The sequence below is a fragment of the Thermobia domestica genome, chromosome 7, assembly GCF_964235325.1.
Source record: "Thermobia domestica chromosome 7, izTheDome1.hap1.1, whole genome shotgun sequence".
In the NCBI taxonomy this organism is placed as follows: Eukaryota; Metazoa; Arthropoda; class Insecta; order Zygentoma; family Lepismatidae; genus Thermobia; species Thermobia domestica.
In genome coordinates this window covers 144,928,412-144,950,418 of record NC_137460.1, presented here as the reverse complement: position 1 = coordinate 144,950,418, position 22,007 = coordinate 144,928,412, and the positions used below count along the sequence as shown (strand labels likewise).

Genomic DNA, 22,007 nt, shown 5'->3' with positions numbered 1-22,007 from the left:
CCTTATAGAGGATTTAAAACATTTCTCTTGAGTATGCTTCTTTGCATTGGAATAGGACGTAATATTGAGGTCTCAAATATAGAGTAATAATAATAATAATAATAATAATAATAATAATAATAATAATAATAATAATAATAATAATAATAATAATAATAATGGTATTAAAAGCTTTAAAGTTGCCCTAAAATTTAGTAAAACTTACTTAAACGTAGGGATTTCGGAGAAGTGGTTCCGTACCTTCAAGACACACCTCTGCAACTCCCACATTTTAAACAAAAACTTTTTACTAAAGTTTCATGTAGAAAATATTCTACTGTATGTTTTAAGCAAAATAACTGTTATAAAAATAACTGAATATCACTCAACAGTAATCATATAGTAATCTAATTTTTAGAATATGCAGAGGTAATTATAAGAGCTTTGCTACAAACATACCTACACAGACCATAATTGAATGAGTTCTGAAATACAAAGTAACAAAAAACATATAAGATTCAGTCTACAGAGCAATGGCTACTTTAAGAATGGACATACACTATTTCTAGAATCGAGACAAGACAAGAAATGTTTACGTTACTTTTCGTCTCGTCTCGATTCTCATCTCCAAAGCTAGACGTTGAGTTAGCCTTGTCCCGTCTCGAATGTAAAATGTTAATTCTCATTTTTTTGTTTTAGAAACGAGATTCAAAATTCCTCTTCTCGTGGGCAACATTAAACAAAACAAAAATATTCTTTCCAAATGTCACGTTTCTGCTTGTAATGGTATGACTTGAGCGATAATTAGCTCCTAGCTTTTAATCTTCTACGAGTTAATAATAAGTATTATTAGTTTATTATTATTATTATTATTATTATTATTATTATTATTATTATTATTATTATTATTATTATTATTATTATTATTATTATTATTCATGAAGATTTGATAGTTCAAGTTTTGAAACATCCGAGTATTCAAATATCTGAATATAATAAAACGTGTGTCATCGACGATCAATCGCCATCAAAAATCCTAAAATAAAAAAGAAATGATCGGCGTGGATTCGAAACACGAACTTCCAGATTACTAATCCAGCGCTTTGACCACTGAACCACGATCACTACGCGGTAAATAATTCGTGTTTAGTCTCTTTACTGTAGGTTTCTTTGCCTCCGCTTGGAAAGTTGTATTTCATCGTTTCAGAACATGTTTCGTATTGCTTTTATAATGATATAAGTGAATAATCTTCAGCAAAGTTTATATTAATAGCGTGAGTTGTTCTTAAACCTTTGCTTCACAAGTTTGTTTCTTCTCCACACGAAACTGCAGATATGACTGATTTAATTCTCATACTATGCATTTGTTTCAAAGCAATCACCATTACCTGATCAATGATTTATATCCGCCACGATACATTGTAACTAAGTTACAAGAGGTTTACGTCCTATCTGAAGGCGCATCCACCGAGTCAACTTTTGGAATATCCCATTAAGTTAGCTTTCAACGTATTTAAAGGAAACGCATGTTAACGAGTACATAGAGTTCTCCGTAGCAGAATGGATAAAGTCATGGTTCGATAATTACAAAGTTCGTGGTACGAAACCGGTCTCGGAAGCTTCAGTTTTTTTAATTCTTAATTCCTCAGTTCTCAAGATCTTTCTCTGCCTTCGTAATCATCTGATGCTCTAAAGAGAGTTCTCCATCTTAATTCGACAACTGCCTAATGTGATCCTCGCAGTTCGAAACCTTCCCTTGTTCTGTTTCACAAAATCACAATTTTCGTCATAATACGAATGCTGTCCGATGATTTTCCTCCAATTCTAAATACGTATATGTAAATCGTCCTTCTCTGTCTCCATACTTGAATCTCTCTCTCTTGTCCCCCTTTCTCTCGCAATGTCGCTCAGATACTAATATGGCTTGAGATCAAACCTTCGACTCTTGAAGCAAAATGTAAGCTTTCTAGGAATGTGCTATCGTAATTCTATAGTTCTTTTTTTTTTTTTGCTAAAACAGCGTCTTTTGGATTTTATTCGGGGCGGGGGGAGATTCTCCGCCGACATAAGATTTTCACTTTTTTTATTAGTGTATTACTATACATCTAATCAAGCAATATGAAGCTCAAGGGAGGGGGATTACACCCTCCTGTCTTGCTCTGTGTATGTATTACAGACTTTAGGAAGCACAAAACCTGCTTCCGTTATTGTTATTTTCCATAGATTTCTTGGAAAGCGTCTTACTAGCTTGGAGTCTTTAAAGAAGGGAAAGAATGAATCTAACGGTCTTTATGAAGCTCTGGGAACATTGTGTGACTTTTTTAAAGTTAAGCTCTTAAAAATATTTCAGAACAAATGAATGGAGAAGACTGTTTTAAAGCTATAACGTTGTAAACTTGATTCATGTTTCTTTTTGAGCTGAATTCAGGGGCGTCATTTCAGACTTCGCTTGAGGGGGGCAAGAGTACCACCGACATAAGACTTTCACGTTTTGTACTAGTATATTAGTAGACAATCGATTAAAGTATATTTATTTTTCAAACTCTTGGGGGGGCAATTGCCCCCTCCTGCCCTCCCTAAATGACGTCCCTGGCTGAATTGTAAGAGTGTACTACTTCACGCACACTGCTTCAGACAAGGTGAGGAAAAGGAGAGGGAGGAGTTGGATTGGATACTAGAAGGAAAAATCGATTGAGACATGTATTTCTGGATGCATAAGAAACCGGGCCAAAAGTTTATTAGTTTGAACTTAGAATTTGTGTATCAATTTCTATGCCGCGAACTGTACCATTCTTATTACCATAAATTATTTTGAGCCCCCTATTTTTTTAAATTTCTTTATTTGGTTGTCTTGCAGAAAAGTTTGCCCATCACTTCTCTTCATTTATCTCTTCGAAAAACGAACGTGCAGTTAGTGCCCGCAAATAATTTTCTACTTGACCTGCCCTGAACTGCCAAGTGTCAATTGACAATACGCACCACTACCCTTGCCAAGAGATTGTGTTGTAACTTCTAATTACTGATTAGCCACGAATGCTCGAATTTGATACGCATTGTTTATTCAGGGGTCGAAGTCATTCCCTAATTGTGCCGTGAAAACTCTCATAATGATTCGTGTTCGTTTTATACCAACCTCTTGACAATCGTTTAATACAGTAGCGTAGGCAGGATGTGTGTTGGGGGGGGGAAGTGCTGTTACACATAGAAAAATTACAAACAAAAAATATATAAACATAAAAATATATAAAAAATTACAAACATCAAAGTACCAATTTATATTGTCGGATGTCTTTGGGGGGCGGCCCCTCTGGGCCCCCCTTCCCTACGCCACTGGTTTATTAAGTATTATCAAAATTTTGAAAGAAAAAAGCAAAGTCCCCCAGCCTTATCACGAAGACACTTCACAAGTCACTGAAAAAGTCGTTAGTGGTTTAACTAAATATTTTGGGTCTTAGGCAAAGTCGTTTTGACGTGTGATTAGTGACATGCTAAAGAGTTTGATTAACACATGTTTCCTGCAGTAGTCAGGCTTTTAGTATGGCACTAATCATTTGCCAAAACGACTCTACATAGGCGGCTTGTCGCTACGCTACCTCTTCAAGCTTCAAGCTTCGCTGAAATTGGCAACACTACGCCTCAAACGCATTATAAGAACATTCTCATCGCCAACTTAAAAAAAACTGCGGGATCGTAAAATAATAATAAAAGTGTTCATAATAGTAAGTTTAATAAAATATCGAAAAAAGTACAGAATAAAAATTAAGGTACATATGGTAACGTGAGAAGTGGAAACAAAGGGAAATAATTGAGAGAAAAGAAGCTTAAAAACAGAAAAAGAATATTCTTGCAGTATTTTATTTTCCAAAGTATCAATGTTGCCATCTGTTATGATTATGAAGCCGGTGATGTGATAGACACTGTGTGGCGGCAGGGAAAACATTTTAATTTACAATTTGTTCTAATACTGTGTAGACAAGTGTAAAACTTTGTGTGTGTCTCTGGATTTGGTAAGGAGTTATCAAACCGCGTATCGATTTAGAATGTGAAGTCAAATATTTCTCTACACCTTTGGTTTCCGTATGTCGATATCCAATGTTGCTTAGGTAAAATATAGGGGCGCCATTTCTTTGTCGCATGAATAGAATCAGGTGAAGTTTTACTATACGGATCCACGGACTGTAAAATGTACGGAAAAGTTTGGGGAAGTCTTTAATTTGCTCATTTTATAATGAGGACAAAACGCAACGAACCACTGCGGGGTTTCTAACGCGTTCCTACTACTACTGATTCGTATAGTAACACTGCACAGAATCTGAAACCGTACTTGAATTAATTTTAAACGTGCAGGTCAAGTGTTTCAACATCATTCGATATAATCGTTGAAAGTGAGAGCGGGTTAGAGCTCGCAGGGCACATTGTTTCCTGTCGTTATTACAGCTCAATAAGAAGGGGGGCGTGTGTTCTAGAATGTTGCCAAGAATATGAATGTTTTCATTGATTTCCTTATTATTTTTCAGAAGATCTGCGCGGGGCGACATGACATTACTTTATTTAGTATAGATAAAATTCAAGGAAGCCACTAGAAATAATTGTTAAAAAATTAGAATACTTCGTCCAAATGTATGGCACAAGAAATATAGTGCAAAAAACCAACCTATGCTAGGTGGCCAGTAACAACCACCAATGCTATTTACCCGATCCAGGGCAGGGCGAAGGTGGAGAGCAAGCGTGTCATAGATGGTGGGTGAGCGATTAAGCAGATTTAGTGAATAAAAGTGGGTTTTGGCAATAATACGAACCATTCTAGTTTCTATAGCAGTTGTCCTCCTTTCGTAGTAGTAGTGCTTCATGTGTAAACATAAAATGCAGCTTGTGTGCAGAAATACACCGTTGGTGGAAGATAGTATCTATTACAGTTATCTTCCATATGCACTCACTTATTTTATCAGCCGTAAAGCACTTGCAATGATTTTACACGAGTAATCCCACACTTGTAACCTAAATACATTTGTATTTAATTCCGTCGCTTGGAGAAATTTGCTGCTTATAAATATGTTTTTAGAGTTGTTTATGAAGGGAAAGAGTCTAACCTGTTCCCTGTTAGAACGGAGTAACTAAAGGGATCTATCATTTGTCCGAGTCTTTTTATTATTTATATTAATGATTTCCCATACAATAGTTATTTATTTGCTGGTGATCTCAATATCTGTGTTAACTCATGACAAAAAGACTCAGTTCAGTCTATATTAAACATACCTCAGATATTTTTAAAGACTGGTGTACTTCGAACTTGCTTGTATTAACTTTGATAAGATCAAAGACTTGGTGCTTACCTACAATAACAAAAACTCGAATGCACAACTTAAAAAATATTTCGCTCCTTTTTGGGGTTTTTAATTGATAATTATTTGAACTGAGACAACCATATCCTTAAAGTGGAATTCTAGAGCTAGTAAAGGAGTTTGTCTAATACGTAGATTAAGATTGTGCGTAAGTTTAAAGGTACTTAAAACTGTTTATTATGCGCAAATTCACAGTAGGTAAAGGGTAGGTTAAAGCGGAGCACGCGTAGTCTTTGCTTGTTGTTTGCCCGATGTGCTGAAGGGGTCGAAGGCGTTCCTCGTCACACATTTTGATTGATGCTTGTGCTAGCTTTCTACATTTGAAGTACACAATGCGCGTAAACAAAAGGAAGTAGGAAAAGACATGACTTTCCTTGTAACTGTGCGCAAGGTATTTCGCTACTTTCGAGAGATTCCTTACCTTTCGGACACTGTGATTGCTCATCATTCACTTCGTAGTGGCTTTGTTTTGGACTGATAAGTGCATAAAATCTTCCTCTTTAGTTGTGTATTTCTACATTATTACGCATAGCAGAAGTAAGATCCCTAGATATATTGATTACTTATACAATGTTCTTTTAAAATAACATTCCATATTTTTTCCGTAAACTTTAAAATATATATGATCTCAGATTCTATTTTGGCACTGTCTTTCTCTCTTAATGTTTCACTACCATCTATTCTGCCATTTCCTTTGCGCCTGTCAACCAACCATGTGTAGATTCATAATGTGCATGCATACCCAACACATATTCCAGCAGGTTTATATATGTGTAAATTTGCGTAACTTTAAACAATTACGTGTTGGAAAAACATTTATTAATCTGCTCTAATTTGTCGTAACAAGCTAACTTTGTATCAGTTGCGTTTCGAAGGGGAGCAAAGCGAGAAGACTTCTTCGGCGGTGCGTTTGTAACGAGAAATCTCATTAGCAAGGCTGGATATGGACGTAAAGGAAGTCAAATGCAAGAAATACACACCAGCCTGTGGTTGGTGGTCACTACAAGCTAGCTGTTCATAACATTTGCATAGCGCGATGTGGTGCTGAAAAGTTCCTGGCTTTGCGTAAAAGACTAGATATAGAGGGATGAAATTACATAGTTATTCAACATATATTCCCTTGAGGCTGATGGACTGGTACCAGAGGAGTTTTATTTGCAAGGAATAGAAAAACTTCTTGGTTGTGTCTAAAATTAGGTCTCTGTTGCATGTTGAACTTCAGGAATGGTATTAAAAAGGTGTCCCTTGAGGTGTTTCTTCAGGTTTAGGGACAAATGATAATCAGAGGGTATCAGTTTTGGATAACTATGTACCCTCCTAGGGCATCTACTGATAATTCGACATTGAAATTTTTACTCGGAAGCATATTCTGCTTTATGTCCTAATTTTCATTCTTCTTTTTAAAATATAAGTTTTCAAGTTTTATTGTTTCTACGTGTGGTTATAATTGATACTTTTACATTGTTATTTTCCTTCACAAATAACTAAAAATTAAAAAAAAAAAAAAAAAGTTTTGGGGAAGCCTGTGTCGATTCGCCACATGTGTTCGTGTACTTTCCTCCTTTACTGCATTGGATTGTGTACTATTGTTAACGTTCTATATTTTTCAGGATCTCTGTTCTCTGCAGTTGGAAAGAGAAACGTGTTACTCACAAAGAATCAAATGATATAGTGACAAAACCATGAATACTTTGTGTAGATGTATTAGAAGTGGTGAAGCAAAGAAAGCGACATGTATTTTAGAAAAGACTTTTCTGCTGCCAAGGGTGAGTTATCAAAAGAATGTGATGTTATCAAAATAATACCATAATAGATATCTTCTGTAATTTAATCATCTTTTTTGTTAGCTATTCTCTTATTTTTGCTGGTGACTATACATACTAAAATGAGTATGTTTGACATTTCTCTTTTGATTTATCTATCACTATTTTGGGAGCGTAGAAACGTAAATTAATACATTTCTCGATATGTATTAACACGACAAATGAACTGAACCGATGGTTGAGTTGGGAAATAGGGAATAAAGCAGATATGATGGATGGGGATATTGATTTTTTTTTTTTAATTTGTTTGAAGCATGCTCGTTACTAAAAGAGGCTTACCATAACCATTAAACTTGGTTGCAACAAAAAACTTTATCTTGACAAACTTTAGTTATGTGAAGGAACCCAACGCAGGGAACACGCGGTCGTATGATTTACTCCTAAAAGTGTTGCTGCGTGGTTTACTATCGAGTCAAACAAGTAATAGTTATTTTATTTGTTCTATGCTTTTTGATATTTTCTAAATACATCCACCTCTTGTTATAGTTACATGAAGGTAATACCAGTAGGAAGGCTTATGAGGATATAACCTATACAGGACCAATCTTTCTGTTCACATTAATTTTAAGTCGCCATCCCACTTTAGAAGAGAACAATAAGGAATTGTAGGAAATTAGACTTTGAAATATTTTGTATGACATTTAGCTAAACGTAGTCCATCGTAAGTGTTGTTTATAAACAGGTAAGTATGAACAATATTTGTAGTTACACTCAGGCCCGCAAGTAGAGGGGGGCTAGTGGGCCTGGTCCCCCTTAAAGTCTTCGTGGCCCTCCCAGACTTCAATACAAAATGCCATCATTAATACAAAGAAACACAATTTAGATATTTGTTAGAGAATTTTAATGACAACTTCCATAACTTATTCATGCCCTTCCCCCCTCCCCCAAACTTCTGTGGCTGGTTGCGGGCTTGGTTACCCTTCAGTAATAAAGTTCAAAATTCGGCATATGTTTGTAATCGTAGTTATCACTTTGTGTGTGCATGTAATATTAATAAAATTGTGTTCTTTCAAGTTTAAAGGTTTGGAAAAAGTTCTGATAGCATCTCAAACAAGGAACTCATCGCATAATGTTCACGCTCTTACCTCAAAGAAAATTCAACAAAACGAACGTAAAAGCTTCGATCCAGTGCCTGGATTCCTACTGGTAAGTTAGAAAAGCTTCATCGATACAATACTTGCGGCAGTAAGAACATAATATTTAGTGACATAAATATCTTTATTGTGGGCTTTAAATTTTATTTCGGAAAACGCTTGTCTGTAGGAAGTTAAGCTTATTTCAAAAGTACAGAATAACTAGGAAATTCATGACAAAAAACATGACATGAGAAAATCAAAAATACATTCCCTTTATTTCTTGGTTTTATTTAACAGTAAGGATATATTTCCATATTTCAGATGTCATTAAATGTAATCGGATTATGATCTGTTTTAATATAAACCAAAATGGACTGTAACGGAAGCTTCCTTTGCTAATGGGCTTGTGCCATCGTACATCAATACCAAGAGAAAACACGTTGCACGATATCTTGTATTAGTGCACGCTGAGAGAATGTGGGTTCCTTTGGGCATGAACACTTTTGAGTCACCCACTACTTTCGACGTGGTTTTTGCTATTTCTTTCCCTAGCTTACAAGTAATTAATAATTATAGAAACGACTAGGTTAAAAAAAAAAAAAAAAAAAAAAAAAAAAAAACTTTTAGGTTACTTTATTATTACATAGATTCTAGTATAATTTACTTAGAAAGCAAGTTTAATTGCATAGTGTAAGAATTGTGTTAGTGAAAAAAATATCTATCTATCTATCTACATACCGGGTGTATCAAAAGTCCGTGGCCGTAGGACATTCTTGTAGTAAATATGTAGTTTTCAATCTAAAATAGTGCATTTTTTCCAATCTCAACCGTTCGGACTCCACAATGGTAAGGCGTCGTATTTTAAATGAAAAAGCAGCATTGTCAGTCAGTTTTGCAGGCAGTTTCCTTGAACCATCCCCATTCCAACAAAACAACATTGTTGCGAAACGGATTCGAAGTGTCCTAAGTTCTCTTACGTAACAATGTGCACGTTCCGCTCGAGTAGCCAGTTGACTTGGAAACGTTGCTTTTTATGTAACGTAGGACGCCTTACCAGTGTGGAACCCAAACTGCTGGTGCGATTCTGCCACTTTAGATTAAAAACTGCGTATTTCTAACAACTTTTCTTTCCATTCAGGGTTTACGTTTACTCATAATGGAGTTGGCCTATGTCTCCGGAATTTTGATACACCTTGTATATGTACGAGGGTCATTGCAAAAGTCATGGCATCTATTTTTTTCTCGAAAATGGTAAAGAATGAAAAAATTCCGAAATATGCAAATGGAAGGTTAGTTCATGTGTAAACATTACATGTAGGCAAATGGATGAACACACACACCACCTTAAAGATATAGCACGAGAAAAAAAAAAAAGACGAAAAAAATTTGTCGTTCCAAAAGTGTTTTTGTCAATTGCAACTGTATACAATAGTACATTACAAGCTACGTGCATTCCATGGCATTAGGAGTCTCCCCAAGAATTCACAAGATGGCAAGGACTCTTAAGATGTCGCAGGTACGTGTTCCTGCCCTGTACTATTGTGTACTGTTGCAGTTGACAGTAAAATACGTTTGAAACGACAAAAGTTTTTTCGTTTCTTTTCTCGTGCTATATCTTTATGGTAGTGTGTATGTTCACCCATCTCCCTACATGTAATGTTTACATTTGAGCTAACCTTCCATTTGCATATTTTAGAATTTTTTTATTCGTTACCATTTTCGAGGAAAAAAATAGTTGCCATGACTTTTGCAATGGCTTTCGTATATATATATATATATATATATGCCTGTATGTGTGTAATCTCTCCAATATTATAGTAGGTACACGTGTTTGAAACTGTTCACAGATTGAACTAAATACTGATTAGTGTATGATTCCTACACACGACATAAAACTAAAGAATTGAAGTAGTCACGTGTTAACATGAAAGTTCTCCTGCAGGGGAGGCTCTGTAATGCAATCACAAAGTCACGTGCCTTTCCAATTAATGCGAAGAAAAATATTTAAGAAAAAACATGGACAATTATTCATGTATACGAATGTGAAACGAACGAAGAAAAGAATTATTTATATTAATATTGAGTTTGAACTCTGATTGATGTCTATGAGAGATTTGGCAACATTGACATCACGTTGTGATCAGACCTGGGTCATCCACACACACCTTCTTAGTTACGGTTTGTTGTTCACCGTACTTTTTGCTCTACGCATACTTTTGATCCACGCATATGCCTTTGCTACTTCCTTCTGGATTATGCTGGTTGAGGGAAATCCTCATCATAGCCAACGCCTAATGGTGGTCAAGGTGATGACCAAAAAATTCCATTCTACGTGAAGTAAATTGAAGCATAGCTTTTCCATGAATTGAAGTAAATTGAAGCATACTTAGAGCTACTGCCATGATAGTATCAAGGTCTTTATCTTCACCTGACTGTTGAATGCCCACCGTCCATCCCACTAATTCTCTCGACGAAATTTAAAACACTTTTGAGAAAGAGAGAAAAAACTAATGCGAATGAAGCCGCAGTCGTGTATCCCTAGCGAAAGGCAGGAAAAGTGTGAAGAGCCTAGGCGAGATAACAAGGCGCTGAACCGGAGGCTCATATATCCTTCGTTAACTGTGGTACACTCGAGAGACAGAGTATGCCCAGTCTTATCCATTTGACAAGAGGTTACTTAAGCCGAACAATCCTGTACAAGCATTTATCTATCCCCTGAAATATATCCACTGGTCTGCATTATATATTGAAGAAATCAACTCATTTATCTGTGTGCATTGACAAGCAGCGGTGCTCCAACAATATTCAGCTTCCCCTGTGTATCTCTATTACGTGATTAGAACATTCATGTGAACAAGCAAAATCAAAATGAAGTATATTTATATGATAATTGCTTATAGATGCTGTAGGGGTACATGATGAGAAACTCAAATATAAAGCCTTTCTTGTATCACGAAGTAGTTTCTCATAGGATGGACAACCAATTAAAATCAATGATGAGCCTACAAACTGTGCATCGTACTGTCTCCAAGAAACCGAGTACGTTAAAGTTTTGAAGAGTGTGATCGTTTATTTATTTATTTATTTATTTATTATTTTTTATTTATTTATTTTTTTTTTCAGGAAGGCAGGAAACTTTACATATATTTTCAGTTTAGCCACTCCTAGAAAGCACCGATCAAGGTATCACAGGGTGTCTATCGATCACGAAATCAGAAAATGGTCATGAAAGTCAAGAAATTTAGCTTTTGGGTCACGATTTTTTTTTTTCTCTCAAATAGAAGACTGGAAAATTTTGTTCTATAAAATGTTAAAATTCACCGTCAAAAATGTCTGTGGTCGGCTTTAATCGCTACCAAAGTGTAGTCAAAGCACGCTTCCATCGCATTTCATGAAAATTCGGCCTAATTTGCACCCAAATTCGCTCTTGAGATTTTCCTTCAGCTGGCATCTGATCAGTTTATTCAGCTGCCCCGGAAAGTTAACTAATAGAAGTGAATAGCTACTTCTTCAGAGATTTTCCCTCTAGGCGTACAGATTTTGTGAGTATCACAGGTTCTTCTGTATTCCCGTCAAAAATGTGTTCTATTATGTGGATCGAAAGCGATCGAGATGTTGCCTTTCTTGAAGAAATATGACAATCAAGTGTCTTCAAAACCTCCGGGCATACAAAATTTGCACATTCTACAGAAGTTAGCGACGATCTGCTACAAGTGAAACTTTTATTCCTGTAATTAGTAGCATTAGAACTAGAACACTATCTGACAGATTTTCAATCGGACAAACGTTTTTTACCATTCATGTTTGACGAACTGTATTCTGTGGTCCACAGTATTGGTAAACACTTCTTGAAGAAGTGTAATTTCTTCTATTAAAAGAGCCAAGCAACTGATAGCTGTGGATGTGACAGACAGAATTTTCTGGATATTGGCTTTGGTGTCACAGCAGCACGCAAAGGAATACAAGAACTTGGATTCTTTTTATTTTATTTTTTTAGAAAAAATTGCAGAAATGTTCTCGTTTGTTTGTTTACATCATTGGTTAATCAAAAATCACCATTGCACGAGGTTATGCTGAGAGGATTAACATGCCTTTCCCCGTATGTGATGACAAAAAGTTCTTCGAGAGAATCTCGTATTACTAGTACTTTACAAGAACTGACATCGAAAAGCCATGTAGCTTATAACGAAGCAGACAAAATTGAGAAAAGTTATATATCACCGTGTGAAAAACGACATATTTAAGAAGTATGTAGCTAGTTTAATTGGAAGAAAGACAGGTTATATGTATTTCTTATAAAAATTTGTGCATCATAATGAAAAACTTGTAGAATTTTCAAACGCATACTTATAATATTCCATAGAAATAGTGCTGCAAAAAGAGGATGTTCTGTTAACAAAGAGTCTTTAGTGGAGAACCTCTCTGAACATTCTTTAATTTTCCAAGGTTCCGTATATTATGCCGTGCTATTCATTGGAGGTTTATATAAGGTATCGGTAACAGTCTATGATCAGTGTATGAACAGTCTATGATCTATGGCTGTGAGAAATGCATCGTTGAAACGAATGGAAACTTTGAAGTAAAAACGAGATGAGGAACACGAAGGACAAAAGAAAATCAAGATAGAAGCAGAATACTTTAAAGAATTGACGGAGAAGAAAAGGAGATTATTACAACAGATCGAAGAAGTTGAAATACTTCAGAAGGAGATCGAAAAAATGTAAAACAATATTAGCCAACTTAAGAGAGATAGAATCCATCAGTATAACTGTTTACAATCAGTGTGTCTTTTTAAAGGACTGCTAAGGATTTGTCATTATATGTACATCATGTGTATTTAAATGCGTAATTTTAAGATTAGTGAATTTGTGAGTGTTTTTTGTTGGTTAATTACCGAACAAAACATACTATATAGAGTGAATGCTCCAGGGAACAGCCTTTGAAAGTAGAGATAAGATAAAGATAAGTGCTAAAGAATATAGGTACTCTTATTAGTTTCGAATGTTACGAAATTTTATGGTTTGGTAAAGAAAAGGTCACGAAATTTCATTTTGGAATTTTAGTAGACAAGCTGTATCAGCGCACACTGAAACTGTTTGATGGAAGTATAACATTTCGTGATACAAGGTAAAACTGTTCATATTTGAGTTTCTTACATGAGAGTTCAGAACACAAACATACTGAAGGTTATAAATAAAAACATTTAAATTTCAAGTCACGAAGCGCTAGTTGGCAGAGTGTAGAGGAGAGAAGAAAAGGAAACAAATACTGTTACTGTCAGCTTTTTCTTCGAATTGACTCGAAGTGATACACAACCGGACCTCTTCCTCAACTAAAATATTATATTTTCCCGTTCTTCTTTTGTTCTTATACGCTGTCAAATAATCGCTTGGGGCCTGAAAGCTGTTTCTATTCACTACATTTAGTGTATTTGCTAAACTTCATATAAGTACGTTTTATTTTGGAACCATCTATGACCGATGGTAAGCAGTTTGACTATATTTTATAATAAACTACTGTAAAGATTTAAAATTTGGAATTTTATTCAATAAAGGTGATGCAGTGTTAGTTATTTCTCCTGTATTTTTAGCATAAATTATTGAAAAGTGATTAATAAAAGTTTTATGTGTTAAAATGAAGTTGTTGCTTAATGATTTCAGCTTTTGCCTGTTTCTGCGTTCTGTCTCGGAACGTGGCAGGTATATCGGCGGAGGTGGAAACTGAATTTAATAGCAGATCTCGAAGCAAGAACAAGTCAACCTCCAGTTCCATTTCCAGAAGAGTGAGTGTCTCTTCGTTAATTACTGTTGGTTTCATTGTATACAAAATGAAAAGTTTAAGTCATTAAATTAACGTTCGTCGGTTGTGCCCTTTTGTCTGCAAAAGGCGAATGATAAATGCAGATGAGTATGATAATGAAAAAGATGTAATGAAGTTAAAGGAAACGGAAGAACCCAAGGGCATGATGTTGTCCACAACAAACTCATATGCTCAGAAGTCGAATCAAACATCCTTCACACCACAAGAGAGTGCTGTCCAGTCAGTGTAAAAGAGTGGTAATGACAAAATACTGAGTATGATAAAGAAAAAATCAATGGAAAAAAAAGGAATGCCGGAAACAGTAGCAATAAAACATTTCTTTCTGTTTATATATATATATTATTATTAAAGAATTGCTGCAGTACTACTTCTTGTATTTCGATCGCTTGTTGTGATGGTTTGTCTGACGTATAAAGTTTAGGTTAAGGTAGCAGACAGTGAAAGGAAATTTAACTTATCCTTATAGTTGCGAGTCATCTCGATCTCATGCCTAACTTTCCTAAAATGTAATTGTCAAAATGATCACCTGTTCGTCGTCCAGTGCTCTCACCTATGTACCCATGATATTTCTTACTTTCTATAGTTTTTTTTTTTTTTTTTTTTTTTAATATATCATTTTCTCTGATTTGTTATCAGAAAAATGAGAACCCTAGTCAGAGCGATATTATACAGGCCTACTATAAATGATTCATTCGTTTTCAAAAGGCTACATTTTACAAAAGTATACGCATGATCATGAGAGATATGTGAAAGCTATCGCAAACTCATCAAGTTTGTATTGGGTATTCCAGATGGCAGCACGAGTTTACCTGTCCGAAATGGATATAAAGCAACAGAAGAGTTTGTGTGTGTTGAAATATGCGAGATTTTCGTCTGTTAAGCAGTGGAACACGCTTTCAGAAGAGAGCCGCTTCTGAATACCTATTCGTGAATATACTGAAAAGAACCGCTATGTGATCAAAACATTTTGTGTTGGTATCGGCAATTCAAAGACACTGGTTGCTTGTGTAAAGGGAAAAGCACCGATCGACCAAAAGTGTCAGATGAAACAGTGGAGAGAGTGAGGGCTAGTTTCATGCGTAGTCCACGAAAATCAACAGTCCGATCAAGCCGCGAACTTGGAATACCACGACAGACTGTGTGGAAGATTTCGCGTCGCCGGTTACATTTCAAACCGTACCGTATGCAGCTCCTGCAACAATTAAAGCCAGAGAATTATGTCCGTCGACTTGAATTTTGCGTCAGAATGGAGAAAGTATTGGAGGATGATGATTTCGTTGCCAGTTGATATTCAGTGATGAAGCAACTTTTTACTTATTCGGGAACGCAAATCGTCATAATGTGCGATTCTAGGGCACTGAAAATCTACGTGCAATTGGACTCTTGAAAGATTCACCAAAGGCGAATGTTTTGTGTGCAATCTTACAAACAAAGGTGTATGGGCCGTTTTTTCAGAAAACTGTGACCGGTACAAGTTACCTGGATATGTTACAGTTGTGGTTGTTTCCGCAACTGCCTGCTGATTTTAGGAATTTTGTTTTCGAACAAAACGCTGCACCTCTTCATTGGAACATCCTGATTCGTGAATACCTAAACAATGAATTTCTCCGTCGTTGCATTGCGCGTGTTGGTGAGAATGACCTAGCTGTGTTCCCTTGGCCCCCTAGATCACCTGATTTAATGCCCTGTGACTTTTTTTTGAGGGAAGAGTACATTAAGAACCTTATTTACGTACTCCACTACCACAGTCATTAGTCGAGCTCAGGGACACATCGATGCTGTGCTGCAGACGATTGACAGGACGGCGCTAAAAATGTGTGGGACGAGGTTGACTCCTGTCTGGACGTGTGTTACGTAACCAAAGGGACACATGTAGATGGTGCAGAAAACTTTGATGAGTGATATTATTTTCATATATCTCGTATGTTTGTACGTGTAATACTTTTGAAAATATAGCCTTTTAAAAACGAATCATTTATAGTAGCCGTGTATTTTTATGTGCCTATAGATGTTTAGAAAAGCTATACATATTTTCATTCTAGAGTTTCTAATAGTCTTTATACGCTGGGTTCTATTTCGCTCATGTCTGTGTGGAATTACTTCACTGAACATACAGCTCTCTGAAATCCTGAAACTAGTGGTATCAGTATACCTTTACAGGCTTTTTCAACTTTTTGTTGAGAAAAGTTAAAGTTGTATTGACCTTATATCTAAATACAGTTCCAAATTGTTCGTTATAATTACATAGCGTGTATTGTGGCTCAATGTAAAGCAGACATTTCATTTGGACAACGTAGTGTTCATGGATTAGTGATTGAACGTAAAGAGCACATATCAATTATAACACAATTCTAACTTGGATCTGTTCCTGTGATTATCATTTCTCTTTTCTTTTCTTTTTTTTTCTTTTTCTTTCTTTCTTTTTTTTCTCGAATGTTTGTCGATATTTCAGGCAAAATTTCTTCGGGATGGCTTTTAATTTTAAATTGTGTTAAATAATAAAATCACATATTAACATTTAATTGGAACTAGAAATATTGTATAGAAAGTACTTCCTATAGATTTTCCGATATTTGTTTGATTATTGAGACATATAGATTCTTATAAGTAATGATCACTGGAGTACAATAACCTAGTATGTGATTAACCAATAATTGAAGCTTGAAATTATCGACTGCCCAATGAATGAAGGCAGTCGATAATTTTGCTTGAAATATTTTGACTATGTGAAGAAAAATTGATTATCACAGGACCCCATTCAGGTTAGTATTGTTTATATGCTCATGGACTTAATCGGAGTTTTTTTTTTTTTTTTTTTTTTTTTTTTTTTTTTTTTTTCAATTCTGTTATCTCCATTTACTTGAATTTAACATCCATCTTCGTTAGACTAAACAGCATAATCGCAAGACATGAAAATAAATATATTTTTCTCGGTGCACGGTGGTACACCATACGATAATTTTGTTCGATTTTTTAAGTTCATTAGGTTTTCGCATTATATCACATTTATTCGTAAGTTTCCGTAATATGTGTATTTCTTACTATTTACCGACATAAATTTAATATCTTTAGTACGTAGTTTTGATAAGTTATTCTAAGGTGCCCTGACTTAAAAAAAAAAAAAAAAAAAAAGAAGAAGAAGAAGAAGAAGAAGAAAGCCAATTCTGTACTGTCCATTGACAGATCTTTTCGTAAAAGCAAACTGATAGATACTAGAGGAGTATATGTGAAAATTCTTAAAAGCATATATATATATATATATATATGCGAGGGTCATTTAACTCGAACTGGCAACACTGCTACGATTGGAGTGTCGTGTGGGCAGGAAACAAATGACGAACGTAGTATGTTTCGTGGATATGTGTGGTGAAGCTGCTCTACCGTATCGGACAGTGAGCGAGATGGGTTGCAGCATTTCAGGCGGGACGACAATCAACAGACAAAATGCATGGTGGAGGGTATATGCGAACGACTACGGACGAAATTCATCTTGCAAGACTACGGACATTGCTTGACAGTGATCAGCACTGGACTTGTAGTGAATTGGTGCAGCAGCTGACTATTTCTTCCGGATCAGTGTTCCGCATGCTAACACAAGATCTTGGCATGCGGAAAATTGCAGCCAGATGGATACCTCGTGCTCTGACCGAGGTTCAAAACTGGCATAGGTGGGAATGTGCGCGCCTACACCTTCAGCGTTACAGTGAGGAAAGTGATGACTTTTTGTACCGTATTATTGCAAGTCATGAAACGTGGGGAAGATCCTACGAGCTTGAATTGAAACTTCAGTCGAGTAAATGATGCCACCAGAATCCCCACGACCGAAAAAGCTTAGGCAAGAGCCAGCAAACGTGAAGGTGATGATAATGTCATACGACCACGAAGGCATTATCCTGTCACATCAGGTTCCACCGGGCGTTACTGTCAATGCTGTATACTATGCTTCATACCTCAGACACCATTTGCGACCAGCGTTGCGGCGCAAACGTCCCCACCTCCTGGAGTCTAGACCAATTCTCCTACACGACAATGCCAGATGCCATACAGTCAATCAAGTACAGACTGTTACGACGATGGGTTTGGGAGGTACTCGAGCATCCATCATACTTCCCGGATGAGCCTCTACGTTTTTGATCTTTTCCCTAAAATGAAAGAACCTCTCTGGGGCAAACGTTTCAGAGACATTCCCAGCATTGTTCGTGCCTTAGGGCGCACTGTCAACACCCCTCTCACAAAGTGGGGTTTGACAGGTATTCAACGGTTACCAGAAGTGGCGAAGGGTTCGACAGGCTGGCGGAGACTACATCGAAGGACTGTAAGCTTCTTGAGGTGAGTGATTCACTACATTCTATTTCACAACTATGTTGCCACTTCGAGTTAAGTGACCCTTGTATTGGGTTGGCAACTAAGTTCCCGCCGTTTTTAATAATGTTTGTTAAAAGGTTATTTTTCAATAAACATATACAAGAAGTTAATCAACGTTGTTTACAACGTTTTCCCAACGTTCAACCAGTTTTTCAATACCTCGTTGGTAGAGATCACCTGTTTGAGACTCGATAAAGTCATCCAACTAATCTCTCATGTCTGCACCAGTATTGAAAGAAACTTCCCGCATAGCATTTGAAAGAGATCGAAAGAGGTGAAAATCCATTGGTGCCAAATCGGGAGGGTATGGTGGGTGTGGCTGCACTTCCCAACCATTAGTTTGAATGGCTTGCTTAGTCATATTGGCGATATGAGGGTGGGCGTTGTCGTACAGCAAAAGAACACCATACTGCCGATTAGGTCTTTTCTCTTGAATAGCCGTGTTGAGTAGTTCCATTTGTTGCACATAGAGTGCCGCGTTTATCGTTTGGTTCCTTTCAAGCAATTCAAAGTGGAGAATCCCTTCCCAGTCCCACCATACGCACAACATCATTTTACGCAGATGAACGTCCTGTTTCGTGCTTGGGGTCGCTTGTTTACCGGGGCTAAGCCATTCCTTACGCTGCTTCACATTCATGTAGAGGCACCATTTTTTATCGCCAGTAACGATTCGGTGAAGAAATCGTTCCTTGTGTCCATGGGTTGCACGGTGACGAGCAAGCAAACCATCGGAGATTGTGGCTCGTTGATTTTTGTTGGTGACACTTAAAGTGTGAGGCACTCATGCTCCACACTTCTCAACTTTGCCCATCGAGTGAAGATGCTTCTCTACAGTAGTGTGGGAGCAATCCATTGTCTCTGCCAGTTCCCTTGTTGTTTGACGCGGATTTTCATGCAAAAGATGGTTCAATAGCTCTTCATCGAACTCAACTGGACAACCAGAATGAGGTGCATCTTTGAGGTCAAAATTTCCTTTTTGAACTTTGCATACCAATCACGGGCGGTTCTTCCAGCTATAGCACCCACTCCATACACAGCACAAATGTTGCGAGCAGCTTCTGCGGCTTTAGAACCTTGATTAAAGGCAAAAAGAAGGAGGTGTCAAAAATGCTCATTCTTCTCAACTTGACATTCCATGTTAATGATCTGTGAATAAGAAGAAGATGTATCTTCTAGTAACAACGAAACATATATTTAGGTAGAACAATATATTCTCTTTCGAATGATGTAACACTTCGTGCTAAAAGTATTTAATGTCATACAGATTTTTCCAATTTAAAAAAAAACGGCGGGAACTTAGTTGCCAACCCAATATATATACTAGGGTGGAGTGAAAAGAGGCCAAAAAAAAATTTTTTTTTTCGAAATTCGATTTTGGATAGGGGGTAAAAGTTGCATCATATCGTAGTACTTTACCATACAAAATTTCAATTCTCTAAAATAATTTTTAGCCGGGGCGCAATGGGCCTTAAGTTTGATAGATTTTATAAATGAGTGAAAAGAGCCCAAATTTTTATTTTTTAAAATTCGAATTCGGATATAGGGCAAAAGTTGCATCATATTGTAGCACTTTACCACCGGAAATTTCAATTCACTAAAAAATTCTTTAGCAGGAGTGCAATGGGCCTTAAATTTGATAGGTTTTGTAAATAAATACACTTTATTGTTCATTTGTATAACTGTTAGGCAGCTCTTCGCTTGAAGGAGACGGTAATTTGAAGGTATCATGATTTGTTGTCGTGTCCAGGTGGATTTCTAAAGCTATCGAAGTTCATATTCTGTTACAGGCTACATCAACCCAGAACTCAGCACAAGGAGGTGGCTACCGTCGAGTTCCATCCCACTTACCCACCAGTATTAGATTGAATGTTTCATAAATTTCATCCACGTCTTCCAGCAAAATACTGCGACTTTATCTGAAAAGTAGTCATGCATTTTCTTAAGTCAAAATTGGAACGAATAAAGAAATCTCTCCTAGCTCACATACTGACGAAGAACCTTCACTAAGTATTTTCACCAATCTTTCCACTGCTTGCGTATAACTTGTACTTTCTCAATAACAAATTCTCGCAATTTGTCATCTGTGATATGAGTCAGTATTGGCGGTTCTGTTGTTACATCCATTTTAGTTTATAATTTCTGTGTAATTACTAGCCTCGAAGTTTAACACTGGCAGTTGGAAGGAACGAGTTTCACGTTTACATTGTTTTCTGGATTGGATGATTTTACCGGTAGCAAGGATTCGCGTAGCTGACCTGTAGGTTAGTCACCAATGATGGCAATAAGAATATTTTCAGAATTCGCATAGAATGCATTTCTGGAAATTACTTTATTGACAAAAGTCTTGTATGGTTCTTGCAAACATCTCGAAAATCTTATGATCAAGAACAAATGTTTAGCTCCGTATTTGGCAAGAGGTCTCAGTTTTATGCTGAATCACACTGGTACATATACTTTTACTACGAACTTGACGAGAGTTTAGAGCTCCTCTGAATAATTTGGCATTGATATACAGGGTGTCCGAGAAGTCCTTCCCTGATTACAGAAATTGATAACTCAGGCTAGAAATACGATAGAAATATGAAACTGGTGTTGAATTGTTTACAAACTATAAAAGTTTTGGTCACATCAGTACACTTCAACATCCAGTGAGCACCCTTGGTAGCACGTAGCACATCTAGGCGATATTCAATTTCCATCCACACATTAGCCAACATCACTGGAGGGATCGATGCAACGACTGTGGTTATTCGTTGCTGCAGGGTTTCAAGAACTGGTACACGTGTTCGGTAGACCTCATCCCTGACATAACCCCATAAAAAGAAGTCTAATGGGGTTATGTCAGGAGAGCGTGGAGGCCAAGCTGTTGGTCCATCACGACCAATCCATCGCCCAGGAAATGTACTATCGAGATAGGCACGGACGTCCAAACGCCAATGAGGTGGTGCACCGTCTTGCTGAAAAACGACATCGGGGCGATACTGAAGCAGCTGAGGAACAGCATACAGCTGCAACATATCCAGGTACACTGCAGATGTGATGATATCCTCAGCGAAGAAGAATGGCCCGATAATTCGATCGTGCAATAACGCGCACCAAACATTCACCTTTGGACTGCCTCTGGTGAACTCCCTGACCTCCCTGGGGGGTTCTGAACCCCAAATGCGTACATTATGGCGATTCACTACTCCACTGACAAAGAATGTCGCTTCGTCGGAAAAGGCAATTCGTCTGAGATAACCATTATCGTCCTCAATACGTGATAGCATTTCGACCGCAAAGTCATATCGACGTGTACCGTCGTCAGGCAATAAGGCCTGAACGAGTTGCACTTTGTAAGCACGAAACAATAAACGTTTGTGTAAAATGTCCTGGATAGAGCTTTTTGGCATCTGTAATTCACGTGAGGCCCTGCGCACCGATTTCTTAGGACTTCTCAGAAAAGACTGCCGCACAGCCTCCACCGTGTCTGCTGAGGTTCTTGGTCGACCAGTCCTCGGAAGGTCAGCAACCGACCCGTGTTCTTGAACTTCTCATACCAGGCTTTAATGCTCTTGACATCAGGTGGAGTCCTCCCAAATGTTGTCTGGAACTGTCTCTGC

At 37.0% G+C, this 22,007-nt stretch overlaps 1 protein-coding gene across 3 annotated transcripts in view; it reads left to right on the top strand.

Annotated features, from left to right (window-relative positions):
- The first annotated feature begins 3,542 nt into the window (after positions 1-3,542).
- Positions 3,543-22,007, top strand: part of Surf1 (surfeit locus protein 1) — a 34,934-nt gene continuing 16,469 nt past the window's right edge. Inside the window, exons 1-4 of one of the 3 annotated variants that reach the window (XM_081765351.1) lie at positions 3,543-3,698; positions 6,932-7,087; positions 8,159-8,290; positions 13,881-14,002. In XM_081765351.1, the coding sequence (XP_081621477.1) occupies positions 7,004-7,087; positions 8,159-8,290; positions 13,881-14,002 (338 nt within the window). In that variant the 5' untranslated portion in view covers positions 3,543-3,698; positions 6,932-7,003. Of the gene's footprint in view, positions 3,699-3,754; positions 3,987-6,931; positions 7,088-8,158; positions 8,291-13,880; positions 14,003-22,007 lie in introns of those variants that run through there. The other 2 variants (XM_081765352.1, XM_081765350.1) reach the window with 2 other exon arrangements.